Source organism: Felis catus, chromosome D1 (genome assembly GCF_018350175.1).
Source record: "Felis catus isolate Fca126 chromosome D1, F.catus_Fca126_mat1.0, whole genome shotgun sequence".
Taxonomy (NCBI): Eukaryota; Metazoa; Chordata; class Mammalia; order Carnivora; family Felidae; genus Felis; species Felis catus.
This window is the reverse complement of record NC_058377.1, coordinates 6,234,258-6,256,674: the sequence shown is the minus strand read 5'-3', so window position 1 is coordinate 6,256,674 and position 22,417 is coordinate 6,234,258. Positions and strand designations below refer to the sequence as shown.

General features: G+C 39.0%; 1 protein-coding gene across 17 annotated transcripts in view; it reads left to right on the top strand.

The window, feature by feature from the left end:
* The window catches only part of ALKBH8 (alkB homolog 8, tRNA methyltransferase), a 65,768-nt gene that overhangs the window by 21,934 nt on the left and 21,417 nt on the right, over positions 1-22,417 (top strand). For all 17 annotated transcript variants that reach the window (XM_045038219.1, XM_045038218.1, XM_045038227.1 and 14 more), the window contains one exon: positions 18,417-18,523. In XM_045038219.1, the coding sequence (XP_044894154.1) occupies positions 18,417-18,523 (107 nt within the window). The remainder of the gene's footprint in view (positions 1-18,416; positions 18,524-22,417) is intronic.

Genomic DNA, 22,417 nt, shown 5'->3' with positions numbered 1-22,417 from the left:
TCAAATTCTGTTTTCACTTAAGTATTTTCTCAAACTTGTGTTCGGAAGATTCCTATATTTGTGTAATTTTCTCATCTTACAAGGTCCCTTGGGAGCCAAACTTCCCTTTTGTGTCAGTTGGGCAAATGAGGGTCTGCTGACAGTTTTTAAAGTGTACTCTTTATCTCCTTTATATGCAGTAATATTCGTGCCCTTACAGTAAGGATAATGGCAAAGACATATGTCTATTTTGGCCAGTAATCTGCTAACAGGGTCTGTTTCGTGGTGCGACATCATAAAATAGAACATTTTGTTGTATTCGAGGTCTTCTGAGTACCAATTCTTGGATCTTTTCAGGTAGAATTCGTACATTTGCTTCGTAGCAAGATAGCAGCATTATTGTCACTCCAGGTATGTAGAACTAGGATAAAATTTATCAGTTGAGTGCAGAAAACTACCATAGAGTCAATTTTAGGAGATGTAGTTGGATCCACTGGTTGGCTGCTTATTGAGAAGTCACTGATTTGGGGATAATATTAGTAAAGATACATGTGTATTGTAAACATTTTGTTTTACCTCACATATAAATTTACTCACCAGTATTTTGATGTAGGTCCTTTCTGTGAGAGTCCACGGTCTGCCTTGTCTTTACAGTTTTCATTCCTTTAAAGTGAAGCAAAAGCTTAAAGACATCTATGGAACCTTCCATAGGTTTTAGGTTTTTTAAGGTTTTAGGTTTTGATGTTTTTATTTCTAAGGCTTTATTATTGAACTGTCACATCTGTTACAACGTTTATTATTTTGCCCACTTCTACTGAGTCTTTCAACAGCATTCAACCTGATTTATAGAGAAAAAAACCTATCTTCTCTTAAGTCAGTTTCATCGGTTTGCGTAACAGATGATTAAATCGAGTAACCGCAGAACATTTGTGGATGGCACAGAGTGCTTCACTTGCTCAGGTACAGCCCAGCCGGTGAGAGTAGAGGTCCGAGAGTGTGTCGGAGAGTTGCCGAGGATCAGCAGACACTCAGGGCATGAGTGTACTTTCTAGAAGTAATGGAGCCGGTTGGTTGGTCAAATAGATAACCTCTTAAAAGTGCTTTTATTTTTATTTTTTTAAATTTTGTTTTTTATTTTTTAAACTTTACATCCAAATTTGTTAGCATATAGTACAACAATGATTTCAGGCGTGGATTCCTTAGTGCCCCTTACCCATTCAGCCCATCCCCCCTCCCACACCCCCTCCAGTAACCCTCAGTTCTCCATATTTATGAGTCTCTTCTCTTTTGTCCCCCTCCCTGTTTTTACATTATTTTTGTTCCCCTTCCTTTATGTTCATCTGTTTTGTCTCTTAAAGGCCTCATATGAGTGAAGTCATCTGATATTTGTCTTTTTCTGATGGACTAATTTCACTTAGCATAATACCCTCCAGTTCCATCCACGTAGTTGCAAATGGCAAGATTTCATTCTTTTTGATTGTCGAGTACTACTCCATTGTGTATATATACCACATCTTCTTTATCCACTCCTCCATCGATGGACATCTGGGCTCTTTCCATACTTTGGCTATTGTCGATAGTGCTGCTATAAACATCAGGGTGCATGTGTCCCTTTGAAACAGCACACCTGTATCCCGTGGGTAAATGCCTAGTAGTGCAATTGCTGGGTCGTAGGGTAGTTCTATTTTTAGTTTTTTGAGGAACCTCCATACTGTTTTCCAGAGTGGGTGCACCACCTTGCATTGCCACCAACAATGCAAAAGAGATCCTCTTTCTCCGCATCCTGGCCAACACCTGTTGTTGCCTCAGTTGTTCATGTTAGCCATTCTGATAGGTGTAAGGTGGTATCTCATTGTGGTTTTGATTTGTATTTCCCTGGTGATGAGTGTTATGGAGCATTTTTTCTTGTGTCGGTTGGCCATCTGGATGTCTTCTTTGGAGAAGCGTCTATTCATGTCTTTTGCCCATTTCTTCATGGGATTATTTGTTTTTTGGGTGTTGAGTTTGATAAGTTCTTTATAGTTTTTGGATACTAACCCTTTATCTGATATGTCATTTGCAAATATCTTCTCCCATTCTGTCGGTTGCCCTTTAGTCTTTCTGATTGTTTCCTTTGCTTTGCAGAAGTTTTTTATTTTGATGAGGTCCCAGTAGTTCATTTTTGCTTTTGTTTCCCTTGCCTCCGGAGATGTGTTGAGTAAGAAGTTGCTGCGGCCAAGATCTAAGAGGATTTTTCCTGCTTTTTCCTCGAGGATTTTGATAGCTTTCTGTCTTTTTTTTTTTTTTTAATATTTAATGTTTATTTATTATTGACAGAGAGAGACAGAGCATGAGTGGGGGAGGGGCAGAGAGAGAGGGAGACACAGAATCTGAAAGAGGTTCCAGGCTCTGAGCTGTCAGCACAGAGCCTGAAGCAGGGCTCGAACTCACGGACAGTGAGATCATGACCTGAGCTGAAGTCGGAGGCTCAACTGACTGAGCCACCCAGGCGCGCCCGATGGCTTTCTGTCTTACATTTAGGTCTTTCATCCATTTTGAGTTTATTTTTGTGTATAGTATAAGAAAGTGGTCCAGGTTCATTCTTCTGCATGTCGCTGTCCAGTTTTCCCAGCACCACTTGCTGAAGAGACTGTCTTTATTCCATTGAATATTCTTTCCTGCTTTGTCAAAGATTAGTTGGCCATACAGTTGTGGGTCCATTTCTGGGCTCTCTATTCTGTTCCGTTGATCTGAGTGTCTGTTCTTGTGCCAGTACCATACTGTCTTGATGATTACAGCTTTGTAGTATAGCTTGAAGTCTGGGATTGTGATGCTTCCTGCTTTGGTTTTCTTTTTCAAGATCGCTTTGGCTCTTTGGGGTCTTTTCTGGTTCCATACAAATTTTAGGATTGTTTGTTCTAGCTCTGTGAAGAATGCTGGTTATTTTGATAGGGATTGCATTAAATGTGTAGATTGCTTTAGGTAGTATCACCATTTTAACAATATTTGTTCTTCCTATCCAGGAGCATGGAATCTTTTTCCATTTTTTGGTGTCTTCTTCAATTTCTTTCATAAGCTTTCTATAGTTTTCAGTGTATAGATTTTTCACCTCTCTGGTTAGATTTATTCCTAGGTATTTTATGGGTTTTTTGTGCAACTGTAAGTGGAATCGATTCCTTGATTTCTCTTTCTGTCGCTTCATTGTTCGTGTATAGGAATGCAGCCGATTTCTGCGCAGTGATTTTATACCCTGCAACTTTGCTGAACTCATGAATCAGTTCTAGCAGTTTTTTGGTAGAATTTTTTGGGTTTTCCATATAGAGTATCATGTCATCTGCGAAGAGTGAAAGTTTGTCCTCCTCCTGGCCGATTTGGATGCCTTTTATTTCTTTGTGTTGTCTGATTGCAGAGGCTAAGACTTCCAATACTATGTTGAATAACAGTGGCGAGAGTGGACATCCCTGTCTTGTTCCTGACCTTAGGGGGAATCTCTCAGTTTTTCCCCATTGAGGATGATATTAGCGTTGGGTCGTTCATATATGGCTTTTATTATCTCGAGGTATGATCCTTCTATCCCTACTTTCTTGAGGGTTTTTATTTTTATTTATTAAAAAAAATTTTTTTTAATGCTTTTTATTTATTTTGAGACAGAGAGAGACAGAGCATGAGCAGGGGAGGGGCAGAGAGAGGGAGACACAGAATCCGAAGCAGGTTCCAGGCTTGGAGCTGTCAGCACAGAGCCCGAAGCGGGGCTTGAACTCACAAACTATGAGATCATGACCTGAGCTGAAGTTGGATGCTTAACTGACTGAGCCACCCAGGCACCCCTCTTGAGGGTTTTTATCAAGAAAGGATACTGTATTTTGTCAAATGCTTCCTGTGCATCTACTGAGAGGATCATATGGTTCTTGTCCTTTCTTTTATTGATGTGATGCATCATGTTAATTGTTTTGCAGATATTGAACCAGCCCTGCATCCCAGGTATAAATCCCACTTGGTCGTGGTGAATATTTTTTTTAATGTATTGTTGGATCCCATTGACTAATACCTTGTTGAGGATTTTTGCATCCATGTTCATCAGGGAAATTGGTCTATAGTTCTCCTTTTTAGTGGGTATCTGTCTGGTTTTGGAATCAAGGTAAGGCTGGCTTCATAGAAAGAGTTTGGAAGTTTTCCTTCCATTTCTATTTTTTGGAACAGCTTCAAGAGAATAGGTGTTAACTCTTCCTTAAATGTTTCGTAGAATTCCCCTGGAAAGCCATCTAGCCCTGGACTCTTGTTTTTTGGCAGATTTTTGATTATTAATTTGATTTCCTTACTGGTTATTGGTCTGTTCAAGTTTTCTTTTTCTTCCTGCTTCAGTTTTGGTAGTATATATGTTTCTAGGAACTTGTCCATTTCTTTCAGATTACCCATTATATTGGCATACAATTGCTCATAATATTCTTAAAAAAAAATTTTTTTTAATGTTCATTTATTTTTGACACAGAGAGAGACACACAGCTTGAGCGGGGTGGGGCAGAGAGAGAGGGAGACACAGAATCCAAAGCAGGCTCCAGGCTCTGAGCTGTCAGCACAGATCCCAACATGGGGCTGGAACCCACAAACTGTGAGATCATGACCTGAGCCAAAGTTGGACGCTTAACCGACTGAGCCACCCAGGTGCCCCGATAATATTCTCTTATTATTGTTTTTATTTCTGTTTTTTTGGTTGTGATCTATCCTCTTTCATTCTTGATTTTATTTATTTGGGTCCTTTCCTTTTTCTTCTTGATCAAACTGGCTAGTGGTTTATCAGTTTTGTTAATTCTTTCAAAGAACCAGCTTCTCATTTCATTGATATGTTCTACTGTCTTTTTGGTTTCGATAGCATTAATTTCTGCTCTAATCTTTATTATTTCCTGTATTCTGACTGTTTTGGGTTTTATTTGCTGTTCTTTTTCCAGCTCCTTAAGGCGTAAGATTAGGTTGTATATCTGAGATCTTTCTTCCTTCTTTAGGAAGGCCTGGATTGCTATATACTTTTCTCTTATGACTGCCTTTGCTGAGTCCCAGAGGTTTGGGGTTATGGTGTTATCATTTTCATTGACTTCCATATACTTTTTACTTTCTTCTTTAACTGCTTGGTTAGTCCATTCATTCTTTAGTAGGATGTTCTTCTGTCTCCAAGTATTTGTTACCTTTCCAAATTTTTTCTTGTGGTTGATTTCTTGTTTCATAGTGTTGTGGTCTGAAAATATGCACGGTATGATCTCGATCTTTTTGTACTTACTTAGGGCTGATTTGTGTCCCAGTACATGGCCTATTCTGGAGAATGTTTCATGTGCACTGGAGAAGAATGTATATTCTGCTGCTTTAGGATGAAATGTCCTGAATATATCTGTTAAGTCCATCTGGTCCAGTGTGTCATTCAAAGCCATTGTTTCCTTGTTGGTTTTTTGATTAGATGATCTGTCCATTGCAGTGAGTGGGATGTTGAAGTCTCCTACTGTGATGGTATTACTATCAATGAGTTCCTTGATGTTTGTGATTCATTGATTTATATATTTGGGTGCTTTCACATTTGGCACATAAATGTTTACAATTGTCAGGTCTTCTTGGTCTATAGACCCCTTGATTATGATATAATGCCCTTCTGCATCCCTTGATACAGTCTTTATTTTAAAGTCTAGCTTGTCTGATATAAGTATGGCTACTCCGGCTTTCTTTTGTTGACCATTAGCATGGTAGATGGTTTTCCATCCCTTTTCAATCTGAAGGTGTCTTTAGGTCTAAAGTGGGTCTCTTGTAAACAGCATATAGATGGATCTTGTTCTTTTAACCATTCTGTTATCCTATGTCTTTTGATTGGAGCATTGAGTCCATTGACGTTTAGAGTGAATACTGAAAGATATGAATTTATTGCCATTATGATGCTTGTACAGTTGGAGTTTCTGGTGGTGTTCTCTGGTCCTTTCTAATCTTTTGTTGCTTTTGGTATATATATATATGTTTTCATCTTTTCTCCCTCAGAGAGTCCCCCTTAAAATTTCTTGCAGGGCTGGTTTAGTGGTCACAAACTCCTTTACTTTTTGTTTGTTTGGGAAACTTTTTATCTCTCCTTCTGTTTTGAATGAGAGCCTTTCTGGATAAAGAATTCTTGGCTGCATATTTTTCTGATTCAGCACACTGAGTATATCCCACCACTCCTTTCTGGCCTGCCAAGTTTCTGTGGATAGGTCTGCTGCAAACCTGATCTGTCTTGCCTTGTAGGTTAGGGACTTTTTTTTCCCTTGCTGCCTTCAGGATCCTCTCCTTGCCTGAGTAGTTTGTGAGTTTGACTATGATCTGCCTTGTTGATGATCAGTTTTTGTTGAATCTAATGGGAGTCCTGGATTTTGATGTCTGTGTCTTTCCCCAGGTTAGGAAAGTTTTCCGCTATGATTTGCTCACATAACCTTCTACCCCTATTTCTCTCTCTTCCTCTTCTGGGACCCCTATGATTCTGATGTTCCTTTTTAAGGAGTCACTGATTTCTCTAATTCTTAAATTGTGCTCTTTTGCCTTAATCTCCCTCTTTTTTCCTGCTTCATTATTGTCTATAAATTTTGTCCTCTTTATCACTGATTCTCTGTTCTGCCTTGTCCATCCGTGCTGCCGCTGCATCCAACCGTGATTGCAGCTCAGTTATAGCATATTTAACTTCATTCTGGCTATTTTTTCTTCTTTTATCTCTGCAGAGAGGGATTCTAATCTATTTTTGACTCCAGCTAGTATTCTTATTATCGTGATTCTAAATTCTGGTTTAGACATCTTGCTTATATCTGTGTTGGTTAAATCCTTGGCTGTCGTTTCTTCGTGCTCTTTCTTTTGGGGTGAATTCTTTCGTTTTGTCATTTTGAACGGAGAAAAGGAATTAATGAGCGAGAAAAATTGAAATTAACAAATTAAAATTAAAAAAATATTTAGATTAAAAATTAAAAACTCACACATACACAAAAATCGAATAGATGATGCTAGATCCTAGGTGTGTTTTGGTCTGGGTGTTGAAAGTGGTTTGACAGATTAGAGAAAAAAAAGGGGGGTGGGAGAGAAAAAAAAAGGATATCGTTGAGAATTTGAAAAGATGAATACACTGAAGTAGACTAAAACAAGATGATGGGGGTAAAATAGAATTTGAAAAAACATACACGAAAGTAAAGAATATAGTAGAAAAAATTAAAGAAAAATATTTTTAATAAAAATTAAAAATAAATATGAAGTTTTTTGTTTTCTGCATTTAAGAAAAAAGAAAAGAAACAAAAAAGAGAAAAAAGATAAGAAAAAGAAAAAAGAAATTGTTTGAAAATTTGAAAAAGTGAATACGGTGTAGTAGACTAAAATAAAATGATGGAAGTAAAGTAGAATTTGAAAAAATTTACATAAAAGCAAAAAATATAGTAATGAAAATTAAATAAGAATATTTTTAATAGAAATTGAAAGTAAAAATGAAGTTTTTCTCTTCATTCAAGAAAAAAAAGAAACAATAAAGAAAAAGAAAGGAAAAAAAGGAAATTGTTTGAAAATTTGAAACGGTGAATACACTGAAGTAGACTAAAATAAAATGATGGAAGTAAAGTAGAATTTGAAAAAATTTACACAAAAGAAAAAATATAGTAATAAAAATTAAAGACATTTTTAATGAAAATTGAAAATAAAAATGAATTTTTTCTCTTTCTGTATTCAAGAAAAAGAAAAGATTTGTAAAAGAGAAAAAGGAAAAAGAAAGAAAATTGAATAGATGAACCTGCTAACAGATTGAAGTAGGACTGAAATTGCTTCGTTTTCCCCTAGAAGTCAGTCTATGTAGCTCTTTATAGTCCATAAATTAAGCCAGCAGTGAGGTTTGTGTTCTTGAAGAGCGAAGCTGTCCCAGTTGGGTGGGACTCGGTATAACAGCTCCGCTCTCCACTAGATGGCGCTGCTAGCCTACTGGGGTGGATTGTTGCGGCGCTCATAGGTGCGTATTCACATGCTCGGGAGCGGTGAAAATGGCGCCACCCAGCTGCCCAGCGTGTTCTCCTGGATAGGCAATTGCGCACCGTCGTCTGCCTTCAGCTCTCGTCCACTCCCCGCTTCTTTACTCTCTCTGACCACACCCCAGGCAGTACCTCTCTCCCAAGCCTTGTCTCAGATGCGGCTGTTTTCCCCGGCCCCTTACTTCCAAGGTCTGCGGCTTTGACCCATTCCTCCCCTCTGCAGGAGGGTTTCACCAAGCAATGGCCAAATATAGGCTGTACCCAGGTACGCCCGCTGGACCCTGTTGTTGCCGGTGCCCCGAGACTGCAGGCAGATGCCAGCCCGCCCCAGAAAAAGTTCGTGAGATATAGCATAGCAGCAGCGTCTCAGGGATTATGGAAAATCGCAACCGAAATCTGGCACCAGGCTGTACCCTTAACGACCTTGTCCCAGCACCAGCGAATGTGGCCGCCTTCCAGAGTCTTCTGGGACCAGGTGGCTTCAACAGTCTCTACCAAATGTCCTTGCAGCAGTGGAACTGCTTTTCCCTGTGTGGCCTGAGAACCTCCCAGACCCCGCTCTGTTCCTGGGGATTCACCCTTCCCACCAGAGCACCACCAGGTATTGAGCTGTGGAGTTGCAGCCTTTGCGCTCCCCTTGTTTACAGTCTTAATGGAATTTAAACCCTCTCCTTTCTCCTTTCTCCCTTTTTAGTTTAGTCCCTGCAGCTGTTTCCAATTTTCTACTTTCTCTCCAACTGCTTTTGGGGAGGGGTGCTTTTCCTGTATTCTACCCCATCCCCAGTCTCTGTCCTCTCTCTGCCCACAAAAGCAGTTCCCTACATTTTGCGGCTTCTCACTCCCCAAGTTCAGCTCTCCGTGCCATGTACCTGCTGAATTCTGTGGTTCAGGTTGTGTGCATTGTTGTGTTAATTCTCCAATCAGTTTTCTAGGTGTGTAGGATGGTTTAGTGTTGGTCTGGCTGTATTTCATGGACACAAGACGCACTAAAAGCTTCCATGCTGTTACGCCATCTTGGCTCCTTCCTTAAAAGAGCTTTTATTGATGTGAACAGCATTTTCACAAGCAATTTGGGAGATAGAAAAACATTTCCAGCCTTGACTACCCCGTCCCCACCTCAGGTTTTCGATGTGAATATCCAGCTCTCTAAAAGATGTTTTCTTTTTTCTAAATATGAACTTGTTATCTTTGTCTTTAGCCATTTTCCACCCACTGCTATTCTCCCATACAAAACAAAACAGACTTTGTCTCTTCCTCAGTTCCCTGCTCTGTTTAATTTCCTCCAATCGATCAGTGTAGAACCTGGGAAACATTCTTGACGCACATTTTTAAAAATGTGAATTTTGCTTTCAAGTACTATTTTCACTGCACCCCACAATATTTTCTTCCAAGAACAGCTCCTACGTGTAATTGTCAATAGCTGCACATATTAAAATAAACACTCATGAAAGCTTCACCACTCTCAAGATAATGAACATATCCATCATCCCCAAGAGTTTCCTTGTGTCCTCCTGTTCCTTAATATCTTAGATTACATAGTATTTTCCAGAGTTTTTATACAGCAGTCATGCAGTATGTACTCTTTCCTGTATGGTTTCTTTTATTCATCACAATTATTTGAGATTCATTCAGAGTTGAAGCTTAATTGGAATCTTTACTTTTTTGCTGAATAGTATAAGAACTTCAGAACACTTTAACTCTGAGACTCCATTATAATTTACATACTGTTATTACTGTGCAGTTGAATTCTCTTCATTTTTTTTAGCTACTTCCCTGATTTATACCATTAGTGATCATTTAGACATACTTACCATTTTCTTTTCTCTTCATTCCTTGATCTCAGACCTCCCATCTGGGATCATTTTCCTCTTCCACAATGTACAACCTTTAAATTTTCTTGAGTCCAGGTGCACTGCTGGCTGTCCCTGTTATTCTGTCTGCAGGTGTCTTCACCTCACCTTCATCCTTCAGGCTATTTTCACTGGGTATAGAATTTGAGGTTGGCAGTTCCTGTAGTGCGTGCAAGACTTCATTGACTTCCTTGTGGCTCACATTATCACTCCCATGACCTTTGTTTATTTCTCTGGCTTCTTTTCAGATTTTCTTCTTTCTCTTGTGTTTCCTGTACTTTTATTTTGATGTGCCTGATTATTCTGTTTATTTTTATGGGTTTATTTATTCTTGGGACTTATTGGGTTTCTTGAACCAGTGGATTTTTTACTCCCCATCAATTTTGGAAAACTCTGAGCCATTATCCCTATAGATTTTTGCCTCTGTTCTGTTCTCTGTCCATCTGCCTGTTTTCTATAGACTTTATTTTCCTTGCCCTCTCTTCTGTGTTTAGTGTATTTTGTTAGAGACAGTTTTCTTCTGTCACTAATTCTTTTTTTCAACCATGTCTGATTGCTGTTAAACTCATTCATCAGTGGCCTAGTTTCAGTCATGGTATTTGTCAGTTTCAGAGTATCTACTTGGTTTTTCTTCAAATTTACAGTGTCTTTAAAAAAAAATCATTTCCAGTTCTCTGCTGAAATTTTCAGGTTTAGCATTTATATCTGTAAACTTGGTAAGAATTTTTGTTTTATAGCCTGTTTCTGATATTTATATATTTGAGGTCCCTGTGGTTCATTTCTGTTCTTTAGAGATATCTAGAGATGTTTCTCTAGACTATCTAGACTATCTTTTTCCAGAGCAGGTACTGTGGTTTATTCTGATTCAGAATGTCTGAGATGAAGGCCAGTTCTCTATATTTATAGAAGGCTTACAGACAATTATGATATTTAGCTAGAATTCTGAGTCGTTGAGTTAGAAAATGTTAAAATGCTAAATCTGTACAATATCAACTTCAAAGGCAGTAGGATTTCATATTAATCTTTCACAGAATAAATAGAAATGAGGTAATATAGGCACCCGATGGCAGTTGTAATCATCATTCAATCAAATGTTCCAGTGCAGTGCTAGAAACTGAAAAAGTCTGTGTGTCTTGTGTCCAGATCCTTACGTTTGCACACAGGGATTGGGTTCATCACTGGACAAGTCAGGAGAGTTGGGTTGTAGCTCATCCCTACTGGTAACTCTTAATGGACCATGGAGAAGTCACCTCCTTTCTGTGCTCTCTGTCACAGATTGAAGTTGGCATATAATTTTTGAATTTTAATTGTACAGAATTGAGAAGAATTCAACAATAACGGCAGCTACTGTTGCTGCCACCCCTATTGCTGACACTGATGTACCATAATCATCGCGCCAGCAGTGAGTTGTTGTTGTTTTAGTGTATATTTCATAGTTTTGGGGTTTTTTGTTTTGTAATCGAGATGTAATTGACATATAACATTGTATTAGTTTTGGGAGCACAACATAATGACTTGGCATATGTGTATGTTGCGGAATGATCAGCACAATAAATCTAGTAAGTCCCAGTAACTCTAGTGAGCATCTATCCCTGCATATGATTACAGTGTTTTCCCCTTGTGATGAGAGCTTTTAAAATCTCTCAGCAACTTTCATATATACACCACCGTATTACTATTAGTCATCATACTGTACCTTATCTCCCCACGATTTACTAGTTCTATAACTGGAAGTTTGTTTACCCATTTCACCCACTCTGCACTCCCTGCCTTTGGCAACCACCAGTCTGTTCCCTATCTGTGAGTTTGGTGTTTTAATTTTTTTATATTCTACATATTAAGTGAGCTCATATGGCATGTCTTTGTCTGACTTATTTTACTCAGCGTAATGCCCTCCTGGTCCGAGTCCATTCATGTTGTCACACATGGCAGGATTTCTTTCTTTTCAATGGCTGAATAATATTCCATTGTGTATAAATATCACACCTTCTTTATCCATTCATCTTTTGATGGACACTTAGATTGTTTCCATGTCTTGACTGTTGTATATAATACTGCTGTGGAAATGGGGGTGCAGATATCTTTTTGAGTTAGTGCTTTCATTTCTTTTGGGTAAATACCCAGAAGTGGAATTGCTGGATCAGAGAGTAATTCTAGTTTTAACTTTTTGAGGAACCTCCACGCTGTTTTTCACAGTGGCTGCACCAGTTTGCATTCCCAGCAGCAGTGCACAAGGGTTCTCTTTTCTCCACGTCTTTAACTCTTTAATACTTGTTTGGCTTTCCTTCCTTCCTTCCTCCCCTCCCCTTCCCTTCTCTTCCCTTATTTTTTTTCCTTTCTTTCTTCCTTCCTTTCTTCCCCTTCCTTCTTTCCCTTTTCCCTTCCCTCCCTTCCTCCCTTCCCCTCCCCTTATTTTTTTCTTCCTTCCTTCCTTCCTTCCTTCCTTCCTTCCTTCCTTCCTTCCTTCCTTCCTTCCTTCTTCCCTTCCCTTCCCTTCCCTTCCCTTCCCTTCCCTTCCCTTCCCTTCCCTTCCCTTCCCTTCCCTTCCCTTCCCTTCCCTCTAAGAGATGTGAAGTAGTACCTCATTATGGTACCTATGGAAGCTATTCTAATAAGTGGGTTTTGTTTCATGAGAAGTAAGCTAGGGCCTCAGCAGTAGATATACTCGTGATTACTATTGTTCTTTTTGCTTTAGCTGTCTCATTGTGGTTATCTGTGTATGTGAATCTGTTGACTTATTTTGCCTAAGGAGGAAAGCTCAGAAAAGAATTAAATGGAATTTTGGAAGTTTTCTGTCCAAAAATGTAAGGTACATCACCCTATTCTTTTCAAATAAATTGTTGATGGTGAATTTATTCATTAATTTATTCATTCAAAAATATTTGTTGAGTGTAATCTACTAGACAGAATGTAACAAGTAAATAAGCATAAAATATCAAATAATTTTTTAAAAAATTTTTAATGTTTGTTTTTGAGAGAGAGAGGCAGAGCATGAGTGGGGAGGGGCAGAGAGAGGGAGAAACAGAGAGAGGGAGAGAACTCAAAGCAGGCTCCAGGCTGTGAGCTGTCAGCACAGAGCCCAACGTGGGACTTGAACCCATGAACCGTGAGATCATGACCTGAGCAGACATCGGATGCTTAACCGACTGAGCCACCCAGGTGCCCCCAAATAATGTTTTTTAAAGCTAAAATGTTTCATTACCTTTGGAGTTTTGTCATATATAAAGCAAAACTTAATTTTACTGAAGTGGTTTGTGATTGTCTCTTGTTTTTGGATTTCGACTTTGGGGGATGTGGATTTTCACTTGACAGTTCCTGCAAAGGAATGAAGCCTCCGTGTGGTAAATGAAAGCTGATAGCAAGTGGTCCCAGTGCAAACACGTGAGCATGAATATATTACAGACATTTATGCTAAGCATTTATAATATTCATTGGTGGCTACAGTGTGTCCAATTCAGCATCTTTTCTTTTTCCAGTGTATTCTTCCGTTGTGCAGTGTTTACTTTGCTCTCTTTTGTGCCTTTTGCAAATGTATTTAGACCATTTAAACTAAAAAATGCTTCCACTTTTGTTTTATATTCTACTTGAGCTCAGCCAGACAAAACGGTTCAAAATCATGTGTATTTGGGGAAGATGTAGAGATGCCAGCCTCTATTCTTTCAGCAGTGGAGACCTAGTTTTGGAAGACAGAGTTGTATTCGAAAGGTGGAATTTGCTGACATACGCTCTAGAGTTGTTTGTGGTGTTTTCTTCTGAAATTTTAGCCTGATTTTGCTTGTTTCACACATCCACTACTGTAGGCAGGTTCCCAGGTATGGATCCTAAGTGCAGACGTGGTATCTGAGCAGCGGGGAAAGTTTTCACACCAGAAGCTCAGATGATGCTCTGCTTCTCGCATCCTCTCTCAGAGGCAGTGGGGAACGAGGGCATTTGGGCCACAGCGGTAGTTCTCTCCTGCACGTACTTCTTGAAGGACCACTTTGCTGTGCCACAAAGTACCATCTCATCTGTATGTTCTAATGCGCGACTTTGCCCCTCACGACAAGAATATTGAGGCCTGGACATTACAAAATTGCTTCTGACTGTGCAACAAGGGAGTAGAGTTTGTTTTCTTTCAGTGATTTTCAAATGGGAGACCATGGGTCTAGTATGTTCAGGGTGTGTGGCTGCCACAGTTTCTTTCCTTTGAGTTTCACAAGACTTGGTAATCTTGACTTCTCAGCTTTCAAGAAATTTAGCAAATTTCAAGGCTCCTGCTTTTGTTGTTGTTTGGAAACTTATCTTGCCAATAGGAGTCCAGGAAGGGAAATAGGTTTGTTTTGGTCTTTGATTTTAACTTGCCTTAAAGGATGAAAACTAAGCAGACTTATATGGCGTGGGTAAGAGATTGAAAGGTCATTGACATCAGCCAGTGTTCTCCAAGTGTCCCAGACAAAATTCCTATTAGTTCCTCTGCCCTGGAATAATATGGCGTATCAGCAGGCTTTTCTTCCAGCTACTTTTCAGTTTAGCAAAGTACACATTTAGGGGCGTCATTTTTTGTAGAGAGACAAAAAAGCTATTATTTGTTTTACTAAAAATGTTCTAAGTTCCTCTTCTCTCCCACAATGGACTATATATCTCATGATACACTGGGATTCTGTATTTGTGGTCCAAGGAAAGTATGTAAACAGACATTTTTGACATGACCTGTATTTCTTTGTAAATACTTTATAGCTTCAGTCTTGTATATTTGCATTCGTGACTCTCTCCCTTTTTCCTTTTCTCCTTTCCCACTTGTCCAAATGTGGTAGACATGGCCCTGATGAAACATGTAGAGTCACTTGTTTGCCATTTTTAAAAAATATTCATTTATTTATTTTTTACAGAGATAGAGGTGGGGGTGAGATTGAGTGGGCAGACACATAGGGAAAGAGAATCGCCAGCAGGCTTCACGATGTCATCTCAGAGCCCGATGTGGGGCTTGAACTCACAAACCATGAGATCGTGACCTCAGCTGAACCCAAGAGTCGGACGCTTAACCAGCTGAGCCTCCCAGGAGCCCCCTTGTTTGCCATTTAAAATAAGCAAATTCTTGCTTCATTTGAATCCAATGAAAACATCAGTGCAATTACAGAAGATTTATATTTGGCAGGAAATGGGGAACAGGTGGACTTCTCTAGCTCCTGCTACATTCTCAGCTGTGGGATATTTTCTTCAGTCAAACATAGTGACTTCCACCCTATCAGTCTTCATCGTTCTCTGTGACTCACATGTCATGCTTTACATCATATTGTCTCTCGTGCATATGCCGTTCAGGGTTTCAGAATGTTCATGATCTCAACCCAGTTTTCGAACCAGTAAGGATCCACATTAAGTTTGTCTTCTTTCTTGGAAATGCTCCCAGTAGCAATGTACTCTTCATTTTCCTGTTTAGCCGACACGCAGATCTATTTATTTCATGTACTTTTCTGTCATGAGTCATCTTTCCTTGAGGATAGAGTGATGGCTGTGTCTGGGGTTTTCACTTCTATTGTACTTTGAATGCATAAAGGTTTTATAAGATCAGAAAGTCTAGGATTTTTTGTTTGCTTGCTTTGAACTGAACATTATTCTCCATCATGCCCCACGAGCTTGCTGGGACCTTGATCTTTATTGACTCTGCCATCTCGGAAAATAAGGAAAATAGGTAAAACCACAAAGAATAATTGGAAAAAGCTCCTGTGGAGCAAAGCTGTCACATTGGCAGAATGATTCAGCAGTTGCAGGGAGCGTTATTGATTGTGAATCCTTTGTGAATTTTTTAAAAAGTTGTTTTTATTTATTTATTTATTTATTTTTTTTAGTATTAACAAGCCTTGTTTAGTTAAGATACAGATACTTTAAATAAATATGATGATAATGACAGTCTTTTATGATGGACTGTTTTAAGAAAAATTTAATTTTTTTAAAATTTTATAAATAAAAATTACTTTCTTAAAAAAAAAAAACAAACTCTCACATTGTATACCTGTGAGGTAATAGAAAACAGGCATATTAGTCTGTGTCCCCAGTTCCTGGCACAGAACTCCAAAAACACTTCTAAATTTCCTAAATAAGAAGAGTACTAGGAGCATTTTTTGTTCTAATATTTGGTAACTCACCCGGGTTCCTGACACAGACTTCCTAAAGCCTTTGGAATTCCCTGGGGGATGGCAGTGTCTTGTCCTAGTGAGATGACTCCTCGTGGGCTCCTGGATGGTGGCTGCTCACCAGAAAGACCTAGCCAAGGTCAGAAGCTTGGAATTTTCAGTCCCGTTCCCTGTTTTCCAGAGGCGAGAGGGGCTGGACATAGAGTTAGTAACTGGTCATGCCTACATGATGAGGCCTCCGTAAAAATCCCAATAGTCTGGGGGTCAGAGAGCTTCCGGGCCGATGAACATGCAGAGGTGCTGGAAGAAGGGCACAGTAGAGAGGGTATGGAAGCTGTGTGCCCCTTCCCACACACACACGGCCCTGCACGTCTCTTCCATCTGGATGTTCATCTGGATCCTTTATAATATCATTTTATAATCAACTGGTAAACAGTGAGTGAACTGTTTTCCTGAGTTCTGTGAGCCTGTCTAGCAAACCAATAATGATTATCATCAAAAATAATAATAAGTATTATGTATATTCTAACCTAATTCCCGTAAAATTTGACTTATTTGGTAGTGTGTTTTTCTTCCTTGAAACTTGGCTTCTGTATTCAGGACAAATATTTCCCAAATAATTAGCATCAAGTTCATACTTGTCTTGTTAGTTCTGATCATTTGTCTAAACTGAGATTTCTGAATTTTAAGATCATTACTCTCTGTTGATGGAAGGAAATGTGTTTGCATTTTACAAGTAAATAGGCACTGTAGATTTGTAACAAATGTTGAGTGTTTAATTAGCCAGGAACTGTAACCTCTGGGCAGGCAAGGACATGTTTCTTACTTACCATTGTGGCCTTTGAAAGCTCACACAGTGAAAAATAAATATTCATCTAAGGAATAAATGGGAGTCTAGTCTCTCAGAATAGTTTCTTGTCAGCAGTTTTCATTTCCTTAAGCCACAAATGATTTTCTCTGATAAAAAAAATTAATAAATCTGCTTGTCATTCTGTCCTCTACATGGACCTTAGTTTTTCTTCAGAAGATTGAAACCTTCATGTGTTGGTCTAAAAATGGGTCAGAGTGGGTTTTTCTCCCTTTCCCTCAACTTTTTAGTATGAGAATTTTCATATAGGAAAATAGAATGAATTGTATAGCAAATACCTATATAGGTACCACCTAGATTCTCCAGTTTTTAACATTTTTGCTTTATCGAATAGTTGTCCATCTGTCCATTCTTTGATCAGTCCATCGTCTTATGTATACATTTTAGAAAGTTGCAGGTATCATTATACTTCACCCTACAACTTAAGAATTCATCTGCAGTGTTTATAAATAGAATATTTTTAGAGCATGGTTTTTTGAAATTTCAAAAGTGATCATTTGGAACAGATAATTGTTAGAAAATGAAATTCTGTCAGTTCGCTTTATTTTCCCTATTTCCCAGGACAGATGCGAAAGGGAGAAAAGCACCTTGGGTCTTTATAATTCTTTGTAGTTTACGAGGAATTTTCATGTCTGTTGTCTACTTTGAACCGATAATAGTCGGTAACAGTTGTTATGCGAGGTACTGTGCTAAAAGTTCACCTTTAACAAAGATGCTTTGCTAAGTTCGTTCATCCTGCTGATACTTAGTTGTCATATTTATTTTTCAAGTGGATTGAATTGTTCACTTAAAAATATTTTTTAGCCCCGTGGTGTGCCTTTTAAAGTCACCTTTGTTAGCTGCTGCTATGTTTAGACTGAACTCTTTGGCATTTGGGTTCCTGAGGACAAATAGTTTCCTGGTGTTGTATCTTAATAGGTTGTTATTCATAATAATATTTGAGCACAACTTAGAAAGAGTTACTGAAAATGTTCCTGTGTTCTTCGATTGTCTCCTATAAATTAGCCTTCAGTATCCAAAATGTTGCATGACTTTAAAGGCAAAATGGGTTATATGAGAATAGGCATCTAATAGTTGTTTGGGGGGGTGTTATTAATTATTAATATCCTGTGTATAATTATATTATAGAATTTTTATATTATGTGCCAGATAGTGTCTTTTATGTCCATTATATATTTAATTCATGTAACAATCCTATAAGGACTGAAGAAACTGAGGCATGGAGGGGTTAACTGACTTGTCCTGGATCACATAGCAAGTAAATGGAAGAGTCAGGATATGAATGTTTCAGCCCCCAGTCCTAGCATTTGACCACTGCCTTCGTGTTTTGCATTGTATGTATGGTCCTCAGACCACCTGCATCATAATTTCCTGGGGTGATTGTTAGAAATGCAGATTCCTGGGCCTCATCCTAGACCTGCTAAGTTTGAGCTTATGGATGAAGGGTGTTTTTTAGCCATCCAGTTGATTTTTATGTGCACAGAAGTTTGAAGACCACCGTGCTATACTCTTCTGTAAGCATTATCATGTCTGAATCCCTGTTAACCTGGAAAGCCAGAATCAATTAATCATCCTTACCCTTGGAGTACATGACATTTTTGATTCATCTTTATGCTTTTGTCTTTCCTTCAAGGTTGTCATGGACTTTAAGCACCCAGACGGCATCACGGTGCCCGTTATGTTGCCTCGTCGGAGTTTGCTGGTGATGACCGGAGAATCTAGATACCTCTGGACACATGGGTATGTATTGAAGTGACCTTGATGGCAGAATACCTCTTCCTTTGTGACAGTTCTCATTCTCTCCTGCTTGAGCTGCCAGAACCAGGCCCCATGTCTGCACATTGAGGTGTCCAGGTTTAAATCCCCAGAGATATCTATGCCCCTTTTTTGGTAAATCTTACCCTTTTATTTTGATAAAAGTCAAGTTTAATGGAAAGTTGCTAGCATGGTATAATGAACTCCCCTCACCTTTCACCTAGATTTACCATTTGTGAACATTTTCCCGCGTGTTTTATTTCTCTCGTACATATTAGTATTATTATTGTTATTGCTGAGTCATTCGAGAACAAGTTGCAGACATTATGATCCTTTACTCTTCCATGCCTCATTGCAGTTTTCCTAAGAGCAAGTATATTTATTACATCAGGGGTTGGCAGCCTATGGCTTGTTGGCCAGATTTAGCCCATAGCCTGTTCTGTGCAGCTCTTGAACCAAGAATGGTTTTTACATTTTTATTTTTATTTTTTTTTAATTTAGGATTATTATGATTGTGATTATTATTTTGGTTTTTACATTTTTAAAGGGTTGTAAGAAACAAAAGCAACAGAGAATATGTCACAGAAACTGTACATGGCCCTCTATGCCTCAAATATTGGCTATTTGATCCTGTTACAGAAAAAGTTTGCCAAACCCTATGATAGAAGGCTGCTGTGCAACTCAAATTCAGAAAACTCAACATTGATAAAAATGCTCTTAGCACAGTCTTACACAAACCATCTACAGATTTTGCTGGTTGTACTTCATAGTTCAGTCCTGTCAAAGACTGCCAGTAGTTAAAGTGGCAAAACCGGATTTTCCTCAAACTGTTGCAGTAGGAGAAAAGGGACCACAGTATAGAACTTGCCCGGATTCCAAATACAACAAGGAAAAGTCAGGATTGATAGCCAAGGAGCTGGGATGGGGGTGGGGCAGTGTCAGTAGAGGGAAAATTACGAAGAGGAAACATCAGTGATGGGGCCTGAGCAGGGGGGCCGGGGGTGGGGGCACTTCTGGCTAAATCCACATAGGATGCTTGCAGATCAGAGGTCACCTGGGGGTGCCAGTTGGGGAGTGAGGAATATGTTTGGTTATTGAGGACAATCAGATATCTAGAGTGGGGGATTCTGGTTAAACTGACTCAGCAGGATTCTTTCTAAAATTGGGCTCTTGCCCAAGGATGGGGTTGAATCAGGCTCATAGAAGGCCAACTAAAGTTTGGTCAAGCAGAGGATCTTTCCTAGTGGTTTATAGTACACTTCCCCTCTGATCTGGGATCCGTCTGGGAGTTCACAATGTCCTTCCCCTCTGATCTGGGACTCTGCCTATGACATGCTAACTTGTCAGTTCTCTTTAGTCTTCTTTAATTTAAACAGTTCCTCAACTTCTCTGTTTCATCATTTTGGCATATTTAAGGGGCCAGTTGTTTTCTAGAATGTCCCTCACTTTGAGTTTGTTTAACTGAATCTAATCTCAAAGAAATGGGTTTATGCACTTTTGATAAGAATATATCTTTAGTCTTCAGAAGGGAGACATCATACCATTAAAATTTACTTCTATTCTACTTAAAATACTGCTGAGTTCTTCACTTACTAATAATGTCCTGCTTGAAGATTTTAACTGATTCATTTTTATAAGAATTCAAGGAAATGAACATGTAAATGAATTTGTAACCTGTCTTGAATGTGAACCATAAAAACGGATGGCCTGATTTTGTGCAGTGAGGCTTAAATTTACCTGATTTTCTTTTCATGGCCATCTAAAATATTTTCACTTACAGTAAATGAAAAAGGTGAGGTGATCCAATGGCTTCAAGTATTCCTAGAATTTTGAGAATATTCACATTTTCTTTTTTTTAGGTTTAAGCATTTTTACTGTTGGTAACATTTAAACTTAAGAGCAGTGGTATTTCAGCAAATACAAAATGAAAAATGACTTTTCATAAGCCTGTGTTATAAACATATTTTAATCTATTCTGGGTGATGGTACAGATTAATTCTCCTAAACATCATTTTGATGACATTATTTTCTCATCCAAAGTATATTGTGCTGTTCATTGTTAAGAGGAGTTATCTCTGCAAGATTGACCAGAGGGCAGTTATGTCTGCCCTAGAATGTTACTTACAAATTCTTAATTTGATCTAGTTCAGGTTTCCTATTCTAGTCACCATGCTCTTTACGGCAGATGGGCAGCACGTGGGTCAGATACAGTGGTCAGGCGTGTTCTCTTTGGCTGGGGTAGTGGTGGTATGTGTGGTAGCATGTTAAAAAATTGTGTACGTAAGAAAATCAGGTGCTTTCACATAAAAATCTGAGTCTTCAGCGTCCTTTGAAAATTGGGAAATGTGAGGCGCCTGGGTGGCTCAGTCAGTTGGGCATCCAACTTCAGCTCAGCTCATGATCTCACAGTTCATGGGTTTGAGCCCAGCATCGGGCTCTGTGCTGACAGCTCGGAGCCTGGAGCCTGCTTCGGGTTTCTGTGTCTCCCTGTCTCTGCCCCCACACATGCTTTGTCTCTCTCTGTCTCTCAAAAATGAATAAACATTAAAAAAAAAAAATTTAAAAAAAAGGAAAATTGGGAAATGTGACAACAGTGGGCCCTAGCAGCCCTTGGCCGTGGTTTTATTAAGTCAGTGGCCTTCTTTAGATGAGGCGGATGTTCTCAAGTTCTCTGCAGTTCCTGCCTGGTTCTGTGGTTCCCCACACTGAGGCTGAGCATCACCTGTCACTTACCACTGTGCTTGCACTGTTGTGTTTATCTTGTGACAGAGTCACCTGAAAACTAAATAGATCTCGTCTGTGTTACAAGTAGAGAATGGAAAGCTAGAATGGGTGGAAGAGAACACTTTGTTGTTTTGAAATGAAACGATTCCAATGTGTTTAACAGCAAATGACGCATTTCTTTTTATTATTGTTTTTAATGTTTATTTATTTTTGAGACAGACAGAGAGCATGAACAGGGGAGGGTCAGAGAGAGAGGGAGACACAGAATCCGAAGCAGGCTCCAGGCTCCAAGCTGTCAGCACAGAGCCCGACGCAGGGCTCAAACTCACGGACTGTGAGATCCTGACCTGAGCTGAAGTCGGACGCTCAACGGACTGAGCCACCCAGGCGCCCCATCAAATGACACATTTCTAAACAAGCCCACCTGCTTCACTCCATGAGGGTATTTGACTGCCTGGGGAGGCCCTTATTTATACATTTCTTTGATTCTTCTTTTAAATTACTTTTGGAGCGTTTTCTTTGTGCTGGCCCCTTGTGCTTAGAGTTTCACACAGTTTGCTGACTTAACTCATCCTGTCACAGTGGAAAGTTTGTTCCATGCTTTGTCCCATTTTTAAAGGAAATTGGAACATAAAGAGGTTATGGAACTTGTACAGAGTCATAGAACCATTAAGTGTCAGAGCCAAGATGAGAAGCCAGGCAGTCTGGCTTCAGGATCTGTGCCCTTAACCATGATGGTCCAGCTGGACTCGATTGCTCTCTTTCCTCCGAATTTATATGGTGCCCTCTGTACCCTCTAGCCTTTCCACTTGCGCCAGCCCTCAGTGCAGTAAGCTTCCTTTCCTTTGTTTTTACAGTAAAGCTCAACCTTGACTTCCTTTATAATTTATAAAACTTCTGGGTACATTAGCCTGAAATAATTTCTCCCTTAAACTCCTAAAGATTGTTTGATCCTTGAGATGTCTCTTCTATTGAACTATTATTTAAATCTAAAAAACGTTTTTATCTTTTTATTTAAGATTTTTTTTCAACTAGATCATAATTTGAGTACAGAAGGAAAAAAAAAGGATGTTCAGTACTGTTTAAAGAATTCATTCTTAAAAAATTTTTTTTTTAAATGTTTATTTATTTTTGAGAGAGGGACAGACAGAATGT